The following is a 15,198-nucleotide window of genomic DNA, read 5'->3' as shown; positions in this document are numbered from 1 at the left end:
GGGGACTAGGGGAAGAGCTTTCTCTGTGGCGGCTCCGACCCTATAGAACAAACTTCCCCCGAAGATTCTTACCACCCCCACTCTCCTGGCCCTCCAGAATGCCTTAAAAACTCATCTGTGCTGGCAGGCCTGGGACTGTTGAGCATTTTGCTCAGGTTGTTAATTTGAATCTGACTGTAGTATAAATGAGTGTGAATGTGAGTGTATGGTTTTTTAAATGGGTTTTGTAGATTGTTAATGGGGCTTTTAGATTATTTAATATTGGACTTTTTGAATGTGTTATTGTATTTTGTATTTCTTATATGTTGTAAACTACCCTGAGTCCTTGGAGAAGGGTGGCATATAAGTCCAATAAATAAAATAAATGATAACAAATTATTTATTTTTCTCACAAGCCACAAAACCAGTTTCAGATATGGCAGATTAACAAGATCTTTCTCCATCTTGTCACATGAATTTTCACACTTCAATTTCAAAGCTCTAATGTCAAGAGAACTGGCATTCTTAAATAAACAGATCTAAAATAATCAGCAATATATCAAGGCAATTTAGAAGATGGTTCTCCTAATTTATTCCTAATTTTGGGGAAAACATGCAAGCATTACTTTAATTTCTGTTGGTAACTGTTCTGGTTCAGGCTAGTCAGATAATAATTGAAATAAATTGCTTCTCAGACGCTTGATTTCAAACAGTAACACTTCTATTTATTTCTTCTCTTTCTTAGTACAATCAACTTCTGTGACGCAGCAGAAATTCCTTTCATTTTTCCCCGTGATAAGTTGGGCAATTTATTTTATAGTATAAAATATTTTATTGTTGGCACCTCACTCCTGTAAGATTAGCAAAAAGTTACCCAGGGATATCTCCCAAATGCTGGAAATGTAAAAGGGAGCTAGTAACATACTTCCACATGTGGTGGATATGTGCGGAGGCCAAGACCTATTGGGAAAAAAATTGGAATTGGATAAAAGATATTACACAAATTGACCTTAAATTAAAACCAGAAATATTTTTATTAGGAACGATCAACCCAAAATTAAACAAAGATAATAGATATTTGATTATGCATCTGATTAAAGCGGCAAGAATTTGTTATGCCCACCAACATACACATCAAAAATAAAATAATGGAATTGGCAGAAATGAATAGATTAACTAGGCGTATAAAAGAGAAAGAAGATGTGGCCTTTTATAAAATATGGGACAAATGGTACAATTGGCTGCAAAAACTAAAAAATAAACAGTGAAACAAGAATAAAAAATGATTAAGAAGGAAAATAAATAACTTAAATACATCACATTGAGGAGACTTTAAGGGAATAAAGAAAAAAATTCTTTAGATATGCTAGCAGAGATAGGAAATTTTGAATTAAATGAGTTTTTCAATGATAAGTAAGCTACATTAATTTGACTTAGAATGGTTTTTATTTGTCATCTATAATTAAGCCTTTATTATTAATACAACTTACTATTATTATTATTATTATTATTATTATTATTATTATTATTACAAGGAATAGAGTTAAATTGAAAAAGTATACATATGCTATCGATATGAAAATCTGCAAACAATTTGGAAATGCATAAGTTAAAACACCTAAGTGAAGAGAGAGCAAGGTCATCTCTCGTTTTTAAAATTGTGTGTATATTCTTGTATGAAACTTATATTTGTACAAAAAATTATTCTTTTTCTAATAATTAAAAAAAAAGAAGGGGACATTGGAACTAGAGGTGATTCATTTTTGTTTTTGTTTTTTATTTTATTTTTATAAAGCAATCATAAAAATTACATGAAAGAAATGTTTAAAGACATCTCAGGAGGTCACCACAATGGATACTGGCTAGGCTCTGCAAATCCAGCCAAGGTGCTGGAAAGCTGAGTAAACAGTGGTCCCTGCCAAACACAGATGTGCAATGGAACCAAGGAGTCCACGATTTCGCTTACTAGGATCTATAAAAATAAGACAGAATATTCATATGGCATAATACAAATAGCAACATTAACAACTGATATGCAAAATAAATTTGTTGAAATGTTTTTTTTCCATCCAGTAAGTTCTTCTAGATCAGTGTTTTTCAACAAGTTTGCCGTGAGACATGGTCAGGTGTGCCGTGAGGAAATTAAACAATCACTGTTCCCTTTAAGCTGCGCACAATTGGCAATCGCTCGTTCACTCGGTCGCTTCTCTGTTGAGCTCGCTCACTCGCTGCCAAAGAGAAAGTTTGGCCCTGCCCGTTCTGGAAAAGATGGGGGCGCCCATCAGGCACTTCCACCCTTTCCCGGAGTGATAGAGTCCCTCCTTCGTCTGCTTTGCTGAGCCCGGGCGGCAAGGATATCTGCAAGTAGCGGCGGGGGGATGGGTGCTGCGGCTACCACTACTGATAGGAAGGAGCCAGCCAGAGACTGAGTGCAGCCAGGCAGCCTGCTTTCTCCTGCCGGGTTTGCCCACGCCTGGCTGCACTCTTCATGATGACCAGTGCAGCTGGACCTTGGCAGGAGAGAGAGGAAGAAGGGGAGGGGGGAGAAAAAGAGAGAGAGAGAGGAAGAGAGGGAGGAAGAGAGAAAGAGAGACAAGCCCAGCCGGCTCCTTTCCCCCATCCCTCTCCCTCCGACTCTAAAGTGCAGCATGACTTTAAAACTGAGCAGGGAGAAGAGAGAAAAAGGGATGGGGAGAAAGAGAGGGAGAAAGAAAGAGGGAGAGAGGAAGAAAGAGGGAAACATAGAAAAAAAGAAGAAGGAAAAGAGAGGAAGGAAGGAAGGAAGGAAGGAAGGTGAGGGTGTTCCAGAAGCGCTGTAAGAAAGCGCTCCAGCAAAGGGGCTGCGAGAGGGGCAGGGCAGGCGTTCCCGAAGTACTTGGAGAAAACCCTCTTACAGCCCCTTTGCTGGGAGCACTTTCGCCGAGCCAGCCGCCTCTCTGCTCCAGCCCTGTCCGCCCAAAGGGTGGGGCTGCCATGTCCCAGCGGATTCCATCCCTCTTGCCAGGACAAGAGGATAGTGGCGGTGGTGGTGGTTTCCCTTTCAGAAGCAGCAGCAGCCCCAGGAATGTCACATCCACACACACCCGCCCCCGAACAAGGATCTGAATGCCGGCAGTAATGGGCAAAAGGGGTGAGTTTTGGGCTTGCATGCATTATTCGCTTTTCCATTGATTTCTATGGGAAATATTGTTTCATCTTAAAAACTTTTCACCTTACGAACTTCGTCCCCGAACCAATTAAGTTCGTAAGACGAGGTATTACAGTATAGTGTAAGCCAGATTTTTAAGCAAAATTTGTGAATAAACCAAGAACAATACAAAATCACCCTGGATTCTCACAATGTACACAGCCAGATTAAAATGCATCTTAGCAAGATTCATGAGCCAGTCATTCTAAATTTTAACAATAACATTTTTTAATTTTTTAAACAATGCTTTGACACTATGTTTTTTTAGCCTCACTTAACCAATAAATAAAGTTCTAATGGTTTAGGTAAATTAATTCCAGGTGTGCTTTTCCCTATTTCTTTCTATTTTCTGGTGAAAATATAGGACCAGCTATATCAGGGATATAAAACTTGAGGCCTGTGGGTGCTTAAATCCAGCCCACAGGGCCTGCCTGACTGGCCCGCAGTACCTATGGCAGCTAAAATGGACCGTGTGCACCCTTCTCCCCATGCTTCATTTTCTTCCTCCATGGTCTCCTGCAGCACTCTGAAAAATGGGCCTAAAACAGGTAAAAAATGGGCTGAAAAACAGGCTGAAAATGGTCAAAAAATGCCCTCCCAAGCAGGCCATATGGCTCATTTTTGGCCAACAGAGTGCTACGGGAGGCCAGGAAGGGCAAAAATGAGGTGGTCCCGTACCTTATTATGCCCAGCAGGGTGGTCCAGGAGGCATCCATTCCACACACACCCGCCTCCGGCCCGCAGAGAACTACAATGCTGATCCGGCCCTTGAAAAAATCCAGTTTGACAAACCTGAGCTATATTGTGTAAAAATAAACTTTAAGTATGAATTCAGACTAATCTTGACACATAAACCCTGACTTTGTAAAACAGTATATGGATGTCAAGTGAAGCAGGCATTTATAAACACTACCACAGAGTTGAAATAAGCTTTGTAAGAAGTGACAGGATTGTAACTCTCAATACAAGGACTCACCTCCAGTGTAATAGCCATAAGCATAGAGTATTCTTCCAATTATCCATGCTATACCAAGTCCTGTAGCAATACGCTATGAAGAATGAAGAATTGCACATAAAAGGATGTTTACAATTAAATGGAGTCTACGGAGAGGGGCGGCATACAAATCCAATAAATAATAATAATAATAATAATAATAATAATAATAATAATAATAATATTATTAAACTGATAGTTTGTAACTACAATTAGGATTTATACTATGGGGGAATCATTCTGGAAGGATGTGGTTATAGTAGCTAAGAAAGTAAATAAAGACATGTACAAAACATAAAGTTTACTCCACTATTTCATTTGCTTCAGATTCCTTTTAACACACTGTATTGGGCAAGTGCAAAAACTATGAAAACAATTAAACTTGCTCTCTTTTACCCTGTATAACTTTTACCTTTCTTTCCAACTTTCTCTTTATCAAGTTACATGAACAAAACATAAAGTTTACTCCAGATGGTTGATACCGGAAGGAATAATGGTGATTTGGTGGGGATAAAGAATAAGATTGGATACAATTGATAAAGCGGAAACTTTTTATCGTGAGAACTTTGTTTACTATGAAGGAGAGAAAGAGAGATGGAAGAAGTAAAGATACATAAGGAAGAGATGCATGTAAGACCAAAACAACAAATCACCCAACAAGAAGAGGAGATATAAGACAAGGAACTAGAAGGAGCAACAACCATGGAGTAGAGCAAAGGGATATGAGAAGATCAGCTAAGACATTAAAATAAAATAGAAAGTATGGATGATGAGATTAAGATCATTTCTATGAACATAAATGCACTGAACTCGGCTATGAAAAGGAAGAGAATTTTTAATAAATTGAACAAATTAAAAATGGATATCATCTGTTTACAAAAAGTACATATTAGGAAATTATTAGAATGTTGAGAGATTGAAAGAACTATATCTGACATTAACAGATCGAAGTAAGAAAGGTGTTGTATATACAAAAAAAAGCTTCAAAGTATATATATACTGACGAAGATGGAAGGATCTTAATGGTAGAAATAGTGATGAATAATAAGATATTATTGGTTGCAATTTATGCACCTAATGAAAATCAAGATACAGTGGTACCTCGTGATATGAACCCCTCGTCATATGTACTTTTCGAGATACGAACCCAGGCTTCGGAATTTTTTTGCCTCTTCTTACGAACTTTTTTCACCTTATGAACCTGCCGCCGCAGCTGGGATGCCCCGCCTCCAGACTTTCGTTGCAAGCCAGGTGCCAGTTTTTGCGATCCTGGGATCCCCTGAGGCTCCCGTCCATGGGAAACCCCACCTCCTGACTTCCACAAAAACGTGATGCTGTAGGGAAATCCCAGGAGGGGAATCCCAGGATCGCAAAAACGGGCAGAGTAGGTGGGACAAAAATAGGAAGAAAAGACTCATGGAGCTCAAGGGAGGAGAAAGGTGTGGGGGAGATGAGCAAAGTGGAGTGGGGAAAAACGGGAAGAAAAGACTCATGGAGCTCAAGAGAGGAGAAAGGTGTGGGGGAGATGAGGAGAGTGGGGTGGGAAAAAACAGGAAGAAAAGACTCATGGAGCTCAAGGAAGGAGAAAGGTGTGGGGGAGATGAGCAGAGTGAGGTGGACAAAAACGGGAAGAAAAGACTCATGGAGCTCAAGAGAGGAGAAAGGTGTGGGGAGATGAGGAGAGTGGGGTGGGGAAAAACGGGAAGAAAAGACTCATGGAGCTCAAGAGAGGAGAAAGGTGTGGGGGAGATGAGCAGAGTGGGGTGGGAAAAAACGGGAAGAAAAGACTCATGGAGCTCAAGAGAGGAGAAAGGTGTGGGGGAAATGAGCAGAGTGGGGTGGGAAAAAATGGGAAGAAAAGACTCATGGAGCTCAAGAGAAGAGAAAGGTGTGGGGGAGATGAGGAGGTGTGGGATGAGGAGAGAGGTGTGACGTCAAAGCTCCGCCCATGGAATTCCCTATTGGGATTCCCCACCTCCTTTCCAGCCTCCAGATCGGCCGAAAACACTGCCGCCGATCGCAAAAACAGCGCTCCGCCAAGTGGCGGCGCCTGGCTGTCACCTTCTGAAACAGAGGGGTGCTTCTCGGCGGCCTCCCGAACCCAAACCCAAAAGGTTCGGGTTCGGGTGAACGCCGAGAAGCCCCCCGGCTGTTTCAAAAGGTGGCAACTGGGCGGCGGCGCCCAGCGGAGCGCCATTTTGCGATTTTTTTTCTTTTTGCACGCATTAATCGCTTTTACATTGTTTCCTATGGGAAACAATGTTTCATCTTATGAACTTTTCACCTTACGAACCTACTTCCTGAACCAATTAAGTTCGTAAGATGATGTATTACTGTATTTGACACAGGGAGACAGAAGCACCCAACTGAAAAACAATATACTTTCTATTCTGCTTGATTTGGTCAAGGATTGATATAATCTGGATGTCCTTAGAAATGTCAACTAGCGTACAATGCATGAATATTGAAACAGGCATATGGGCTGACCATAACCCAATAGTAGCAATCGGGACAGGGAAGAGGAAAAGAACTAGATGGACATTGAACCAGGAAATTTTAAATGAAAAAGAATTTCAAGAGTATATAAGAAAAGAAATGGATTTTTCTGAAAGATCTATTTTACAGACCGAAGAGTGAACAAGCACCACGCCCAGACAAGATAACTCCTTCTTGCTTAAAAGTCTGTGCTGACCATTTGGCCCTCATCTTTACCTAAATCTTCAACAAATCACTATGTTCCTGCCTGCTTCAAACACTCTACTATCATCCCAGTGCCGAAGAAGCCCTCCATCAAGGAACTGAATGACTACAGACCAGTTGCTCTAACGTCTGTAGTCAATGTTCCCTCTAATTTTTTTTCGGTGTGGGCGGAAAGGTATAGTGTCTGAGCAGCAATCCCCTTGGGACTGGGCGGCATAGAAATAAATGAATGAATGAATGAATGAATGAATCCCTTATTTTTTATTAAAAGAAATTAATAATTAAAAAAAACAAAATACATTACTATTAAAACTAAAACAACCAGCAAAACTATTAATAAAAACAGGTGAGGGCTGGGTTTTTTTCTGTTATTATTTAAGTGCTTTTACCATATGCTTTAAATCAAGAGTCACTTCTCTCTCTGTTTCTCTCTCTTTCCTGTCATTCTCTGCCTCAATCATTTTCTCATTTCTCTTTTTTCTCCCCTTTTTTCTATCATTTCTCTCTCTCTCTCTTCCTTCCACTCTTCTCTCTCTCTCTTTCTTCCTCTCTCTCACTCTCTTCCTCTCTCATCTCTCTTTCTTTCTTTCTCTCTTTTCTCTATCTTGCTTTCTTCCTCTCTCTCACTCTCTTCCTTCCTCTCTCATCTCTCTTTCTCTCTTTCTTGCTTTCTTTCTCTCTTGCTTTCTTCCTCTCTCACTCTCTTCCCTCCTCTCTCATCTCTCTCTCTTTCTCTTTCTCTCCCCCTCTTTCTCTATCTTTCCCCCTCTTGCTCTCTCTTTTTTCTCACTTTCCCTCTCTTGTTTTCTTTCTCTCTCTTGCTTTCTCTCTCTCACTCTTTCTCTCTTGTTTTCTTTCTATCACTCTTTCTCTGGTTCTCTCTCTTGCTATCTCTTTCTCTACTCCCTTTCTCTCTCTCTCTCTCTCTTTCTCACTTTCTCTCTATCTTGCTCTGTCGCTCTCACTCTCTCTCGTTCTCCGGAGCCTGGCAAAAGTGATTTTCTTACTTTGAATGTTCCGGGCGGGCTGGCAGGGGGATGGGGAGAGAGCGCGGGCCGGCCCTTGCGCATGACATTGAAAATCATCTTCGCCGGCCCCCGCTGTGGGAATGCCTGCCCCACCTCTCCTGCAGCCCCCTCGCCGAGAGCCCGGGACAAAAGTGCTCTCGGCGAAGGGACTGCGAGAGCAGCGGGCCGGGCCTTTTAAACACGCTGCTTTCTTGCATCTCTTTCCTGGGGGGGGAGGGGAGTGGCCTCCTCCCTCCCCCCTGCCCAGAAAAGAGTTGCAAGAAAGCAGCGCATTTGAAAAACGCGCTGCTTTGCCGGAAAGCCAGCTTTCCTGGCCGGCACAGGGCTTTCCTGCTGCTCCCACCCCGAAAACACAACGGAGGTCCAGAATGACAGGTAGGGCGAAGCGGGGTGGAGCAACGGGAGGCTCAAGCTGGTGGCGGCAGACCTCCGTTGAGTTTTCGGCTGGGGGGGGCAGGAGGACCTTCCTGGCTTTCCCGGGCAGCTGGCTTGAGCCTTGTGCCGGTCAGCAAAGCCAGCTGCCCGCCGGAGACGTGGAGAGAAAGAAGGAAAAGAGAGGGAGGGAAAGAGGAGAGGAAAGGAGGGAGGGAAGGGAGAGAAAAGTGAACGAGAGGGAGAGAGAAAGGAAGAGAAGGAAGGAAGAGATAAATATAAAGGGAGAGAGGGAGAAAGAGAGGGAGAGGGAGGGGAAGAGGGGAAGGAAGGAAAAGAGAGAGAAAGAGAAAAAATGGAAGAGAGAAGGAAAGAAAGGAAGAGAGAGAGAAAAAGAGAGAGAGAAGATAGGAAGGAAGAGAGAGTGAGAGAGAACAAGAAAGAAAGAGTGAGAGAGGAGAGAGAAAGGAAGAGAGTGAGAGAGAGGAAGAAAGCAAGAGAGAGAGGAGTGGAAGGAAGAGAGAGGGAGAGAGAAATGATAGAAAAAAGGGGGGGAAAGAGAAATGAGAAAATGATTGAGGCAGAGAATGACAGGAAAGAGAGAGAAACAGAGAGAGAAGTGACTCTTGATTTAAAGCATATGGTAAAAGCACTTAAATAATAACAGAGGAAAAAACCCCCAGCCCTCACCTGTTTTTATTAATAGTTATGTTTTTGGATTTGCTGGTTGTTTTAGTTTTAATAGTAATAGAGTTTTGTTTTGTTTTATTATTAATTTCTTTTAATAAAAAAGAAGGGATTTATTTGTTTGTTTGTACTTCTATGCCGTCCAGTCCCAAGGGGACTGCCGCTCAGACACTATACTTTTCCGCCCATCCCGAAAAAAAATTAGAGGGAACATTGGACGTGAGACTAAAAAACCTCCAGGAAATAACAATAAAAGATGAACAAAAAACTCAGGAAATACAGGAGAAATCAGAAGAGGCTGAGGAAAGAATAGAGAAAATAAATTTTAAAAATGATATAAGCAGATAAAGATATGGAAGATATAGTAATAATTCTTAAACTTGAACAGACAGATTACTCTTTAAGAACTCAAAATATACTATAGAAGAGAATAAAGAGAAAGATCTCCTAAAAGTGATGAAAGAATTACAGGTGGGTACTCTAAAGATCCAACAGCAAGAGATAAATATTGAGGCAGATAAAATACTTGATTAAATAAGTGTGATGTAAGGAAATACAAGATCCCAAGGGTGAAACATGAAAGATTTATTACAAAGTCAGTAAGAGTTGAAATTTTAAAAAGGGCAAGAGATGATGGATAGATATAGAATACTTCTTAATATGGTGGATATTTTATTAAGAGGTAGAAAAAAGAGATAGAAAGTAGAAATTCGGAAAATAGTATGTATGCTGATATATATTATAACCACAATGTATACACAAATGTTAAAACTTGAAAGATTATGATTATGTATATTTAAATAGAATTATTAATATTGTGTATAAAGTATATCAACCCAGACAATACTCTTTTCACTAAGCACTTTTGGATATTAAAGAAAAAAACTATAAATACAATTATAGAAAAGAGGTTTCCGTATTTCTTTTTTCTTTCTGCAATGTACTGTATTTTTTAAGAATATAAGACGCACTTCCCCTCCCAAAAAAGGGGGTGAAAATTTTGGTGCGTCTTATACTCCGAATGTAGCCCCACCCAAATGCTCCGTGCATTGAATTTTCAGGTGGTTCCAGGCAGAGGGGATCCTCACTTCCACATGGAACCTGATTGAAGTGTCCCAGGAAAGTGCACTGAAAGCCGGGCTTTCTCTCAGAAAGGGCCAAATGAGAGGTATTACATCAGTCCTCCTAGATCTGCCATTTCGTAAACATACTACCAGACTTTCCAGCAAGCCCCTCTGCCTTTGCTGCCTCGGTCGGAGCCCAGGGAAGCAGTCCAGGAGAAAGTCTTTTAAACGAAAACATTTTCAGGTGGCAGATCTCCCTCTCCAATTGCAAAAAGGGTGCCTGAAACACAAGGATCATAGAGGAAAAGACTTTCCGGTTTCCTTCATTTGTGGGGGAGGGGGAATTTGCCACCTGGAAATGCAGTTTCCTGGGCTGCTTCGGGAATAAGACTCTGACCAAGGCAGCAATGGTGCAAGGGCTTGCTGGAAAGTCTGGTAGCATGCCTTCTGCCCCTGTGAAAATCATATCCCACCCCACCCACTCGTTAAATTCCATCCCAATTTCTGCAGAAACAAATGTCAATAAATGTATGATAAAATAGAAAGTCTGATTAAAAATTTGAAGAATATGAGCTTTAAAGAAATCTCATTCTTCTTCTAAGTTTTCCTAGTATTACCTGAGGAGGCTTTTCTTGGGAAATTTAGTTAGTCACATTATACAATTAAATCGACCACTTCCATAGCAGAAATCTAAGATTTACCTTATGCAACAAAAGTGGATTCTGAAAAATCAAGGAATATCTGCTACTAATATATTTTATTAATCATACAAAAACACAGAAGATTATACAATCATATATGGCTATTTATAATTTCTTATACACTTCCCATTTCTGTAATCTTGGAAAGCAAAAATTCATTTTTATTGTTAGAACAGATAAAATGCTACTCATTATTAAAATCCGAGTGGAAGTGAGGACCCCCGCTAATCCTGATACTGGTAAGCAGAGGCAGAATTCTTTTTTTCTTGTTTTCTTTTCCCCCCTAATTAAGGTGAATCTTATATTCAGCTGTGTCTTATACTCCGAAAAATACGGTGCTAATTTTTAAAAAAACAATTGTAAATCAGGATGCAATATTTTACACTGAAGCCAGATGTTTATTACTGTATGAAAGTTATTTATTTGTTAAATTTGTTTGACACCTATTTCACCATGAGGTGACTGGGCAGCTTATAGCGTTAAAAGAATAAAAAATACAATAACATTTATACATTAGGCATAAAACATTAAAAACAATGAAGTATTATACAAATAAATTATCAGCTATTACTAAAAGATGGATGGATTTAAATATACAACATTAATTCATCTGCCTCTGGTTTTACTATATTACTTTAAGAAGCATTATTGTATTAAAAAAGTACACCAACTTCCATTGAACAAGTTGCTAATCATATCCAGACCTAAATATTGCTCTTACCGGGTAATAGATCCCACTGATTCCAAGAAAGAACAGGAAGGAAGGATATGTTTCCAAGCTAAAAACACACATATTTTTAATTACACTTCATTAATGGGTTTTATTCATTTATGTCCAATTGAACATTATACAGAACCTAACATATCCACAAAAAGAAAGCAGAATATTCTGCTATCCCAATACCTTTAGTTTGACTGAAATCTTAATAATAAACACAAGTAGATTCACCTTACAATTTTTAATTTTGCTCTGATTTTTTTTAACACTATATTCTTGATCACTGTCTTCTCAAGCAGGCGCTCTGCAGCTGTCTAGGATTATATTCAAATAGCCATTAGTAGCATTTCATGATGTCCAAACACAAAGCAAGCAACTTGATAGCCTGCCCCATTTATGTTCTTAGGAGAAAAGCCATATCATGAGCGCTGCATCAAAGTATTCAATATAGATTTCAGGCTTCCATAATTCCTCTCAAAAGTACAGTGAAATTCAGATATCTTCTAGGCACCAAATCTGAAAGAAACGGGAATGGGCACAATTCAATACAGACTACTTACGTGTTCTGGTGTGCCCTCTGAATACAGTTAAAGATATGTCCATTTTCAGGGTCTGCACTGTACATGGTTGGATACTATTGAAGGAAAAAGTACATACATATAAGATATATAGATATATATATATACACACACACACACACTGTATAGCAATCAGTATATAAATAATATATAAATTAATCCAAAGATTACAATATATATGTTGGCATTTCCTGAAAGAAGCTGCCTTTTTTCTTACTACTAAAATAAGACAGATAAATTGGCAAACATAGAGACAAATTAAAAATATGGTACATTAATACAGCAATAATTATTTTAAAAATAACATTTATCAATAGTATATTTTAATAAAGTAAAATAACTACATTACTATGCTTTTGCCCACTTTTACTATGAAAGTAAAAATTAGATATATGAGAAGCATAAAAATATCACAGACTCATACAATTGTGAAGTTGAGAGCAATCAAAAATATCATGTCTAACATTCTATAATGTGCAGGAAACCAACCAACTGTATCCATAAGAGGGGGCAGATCAACATTCTCTTAGAAACTTTCAGAAATGGATATCTCACAATCTCCATTGATTAACCTTCTTTTCTACAGATCTTGCCCCCATGAAGTTTTTCCTTATATAAAACCTAAACAGCTGCATTCACAATCATTATTTCTGGTTCTAACTTCTGTTGCAATGGAAAATACTTTCTTCCCATCTTTCCCATGGCACATTTAACAAATCTAAATGTTTATCCTTTGTTTTTTTCTCCAACCTTTCTTCATAATTTGATTACATAAATATTTAAATTCAACTTCTGTGACATGTGCATGTGTGCACACAGAGACAGGTTTGTCACGGCTTCCCCATGATGTTTTTGATTTCTTGACCACTATTTGTTAACGTTTATTGGCTGCCCTACTCCAATGGACTCTGGGTGGCATATAAAACTAGAAAAAACATAATAAAAACATTATGAATGACATCCAGACTAAAATGATATAATAAGCAACAAAATTGAAACAAAACAGGAGGTTTTCATAAATATTAGCTCTGGATTTTCAAAACTTTCCAGAATCCTGGAAGAGAGGGGCTATCTTTATTCTGGAAAGATGTTATTTTTTATTTTATTTTATTTATTTATTTTTGTCCAATACAAAATACATATAGAAGAGAATAGACATGAAGTAATATATATAAAGAAAATATATAAAAATAGAGAAGATATATGAAAGGAAGAAAATATATATGATATATGAGATAAAGGAAAGACAATTGAACAGGGGACGAAAGGCACACTAGTGCACTTATGTACACCCCTTACTGACCTCTTAGGAACCTGGAGGTCAATCGTGGATAGTCTAATGTTGGGGGTTAGGGGTTGACACTATTGAGTCCGGTAATGAGTTCCACGCTTCGACAACTCAATTGTTAAAGTCATATTTTTTACAGTCAAGTTTGGAGCGGTTAATATTAAGTGTGAATCTGTTGCGTGCTCTTGTGTTGTTGCGGTTGAAGCTGAAGTAGTCATTGACAGGTAGGACGTTGCAGCATATGATCTTGTGGGCAATACTTAAATCGTGTTTTAGGCGTCGTAGTTCTAAGCTTTCTAGACCCAGGATTGTTAGTCTATTTTCGTAGGGTATTCTGTTTCGAGTGGAGGAGTGAAGGGCTCTTCTGGTGAAATATCTTTGGACATTTTCAAGGGTGTTGATGTTCGAGATGTGGTATGGGTTCCAGACAGATGAGCTGTATTCAAGGATGGATCTGGCAAAAGTTTTGTAGGCTCTTGTGAGTAGTGTGAGATTGCCGGAGCAGAAGCTACGTAGGATCAGGTTAACAACTCTAGAAGCCTTTTTGGCGATATTGTTGCAGTGGGCTTTAGCACTTAGGTCATTTGATATTAGTATTCCAAGGTCTTTTACTGAGTGTGGGTTGGCTGTGAGAATTTGTTCAGTTTATATATGAGGTTTGGATTCTTTTTGCCAATGTGGAGGGTAGAGCATTTGTTGGTTGATATTTGAAGTTGCCAGGTGTTAGACCAATCTGAGACAAAGTCAAGGTTTTTTTGGAGAGTAAATGTGTTGTCCATGGTGTTGAAAAGTTTTACATCGTCGGCAAAAAGAACACAATTGCTTGTGATATGATCGCAGAGGTCGTTGATGTAGAGAATGAAAAGAGTAGGACCTAGTACACTGCCCTGGGGAATACCACTTTTGACAGGGACGAGGGTGGAAATGGCGCTTCCAATTTTGACAACTTGTTGCCAGTTTGACAGGAATGCAGTAATCCAGCTGTGGAGGAATCCTGAGATGCCATAGGATTTGAGTTTTAGGAGTAGTTTGTCATGGACCACTGAGTCGAAGGCTTTGCAAAAGTCAATATAAATTGCATCAATGGATTTTCCTTGATCTAGATGGGTAGTCCAAATGTTTTTGCAGTGAAGTAGTTGTAGGTTGCAGGATAATTTCTTTCTGAATCCAAATTGTTTGTTAGAGAGTAGATTATTAGATTCTAAGTAAAGGGTGATTGATTGATTTATAATTGATTCCATGATTTTACATGAGACACAGCATAGTGATATTGGTCTGTAGTTGTCAACGAGAGAAAGGTCTCCTTTTTTGAAGATGGGGATGACTATTGCTTTTGACCATAGCTTGGAGAGTGTTCTGGTCCTGAAGGATTTTTGGAAGATAATGCTTAGAGGTTCAGCTATAGCAGAAGAAAGCTTTTTTAGGAAGTATGCACAAAGACTGTCTGGTCCGACTGATAGGGAAGGTTTGAGGTCACGGATTGCTTTTTCAACGTGGTCTACAGTGAAGTCGATTTGGGTTAGGTTGTTGAGAGAGTTTGAGGTGCGATTTGCAAAGATGGGCGATGAGCCATTACTGTTAACAAAGACAGAGCCAAAGAAAGAGTTGAAGAGGTTAGCTTTGGATGGATCATCTTGTTATTCTTTGTTGTTGTGTCCTACGAGAGGTGGGTGTAGGTCTAGAGTCGTTGAGTTTGTTGTTGACGAAGTTGTAGAAGGCTCGGTTAGATTTGGTGCGAAGGAGGTTTTCCTCTTGTTTGCTGTGATAGTTGAGACATTCTGCTTCTATTTGCTGGCATATGCTTTTGTAGCGGCTTTTGACGTTGGTTACTTGGCCTTTTTTGCTTTTACGCCAGAGAGATCTTTTTTTGGTTTGTAGTTTCTTTATCAAGACAGGTAAATT

At 39.3% G+C, this 15,198-nt stretch overlaps 1 protein-coding gene across 1 annotated transcript in view; it reads right to left on the bottom strand.

Annotated features, from left to right (window-relative positions):
- Window positions 1-1,735: 1,735 nt before the first annotated feature.
- MGST3 (microsomal glutathione S-transferase 3) overlaps window positions 1,736-15,198 on the bottom strand; it is a 30,370-nt gene continuing 16,907 nt past the window's right edge. Inside the window, exons 3-6 of the mRNA XM_070746828.1 lie at window positions 11,991-12,064; window positions 11,434-11,491; window positions 4,143-4,215; window positions 1,736-1,951 (exon numbers count right to left, since the gene is read on the bottom strand). Of these exons, the coding sequence (XP_070602929.1) occupies window positions 1,842-1,951; window positions 4,143-4,215; window positions 11,434-11,491; window positions 11,991-12,064 (315 nt within the window). The 3' untranslated portion in view covers window positions 1,736-1,841. The remainder of the gene's footprint in view (window positions 1,952-4,142; window positions 4,216-11,433; window positions 11,492-11,990; window positions 12,065-15,198) is intronic.

Source organism: Erythrolamprus reginae, chromosome 3 (assembly GCF_031021105.1).
Source record: "Erythrolamprus reginae isolate rEryReg1 chromosome 3, rEryReg1.hap1, whole genome shotgun sequence".
NCBI lineage: Eukaryota > Metazoa > Chordata > Lepidosauria > Squamata > Dipsadidae > Erythrolamprus > Erythrolamprus reginae.
Note: the sequence above shows the minus strand (reverse complement) of the source record. Positions and strands in the feature narration are given on the sequence as shown.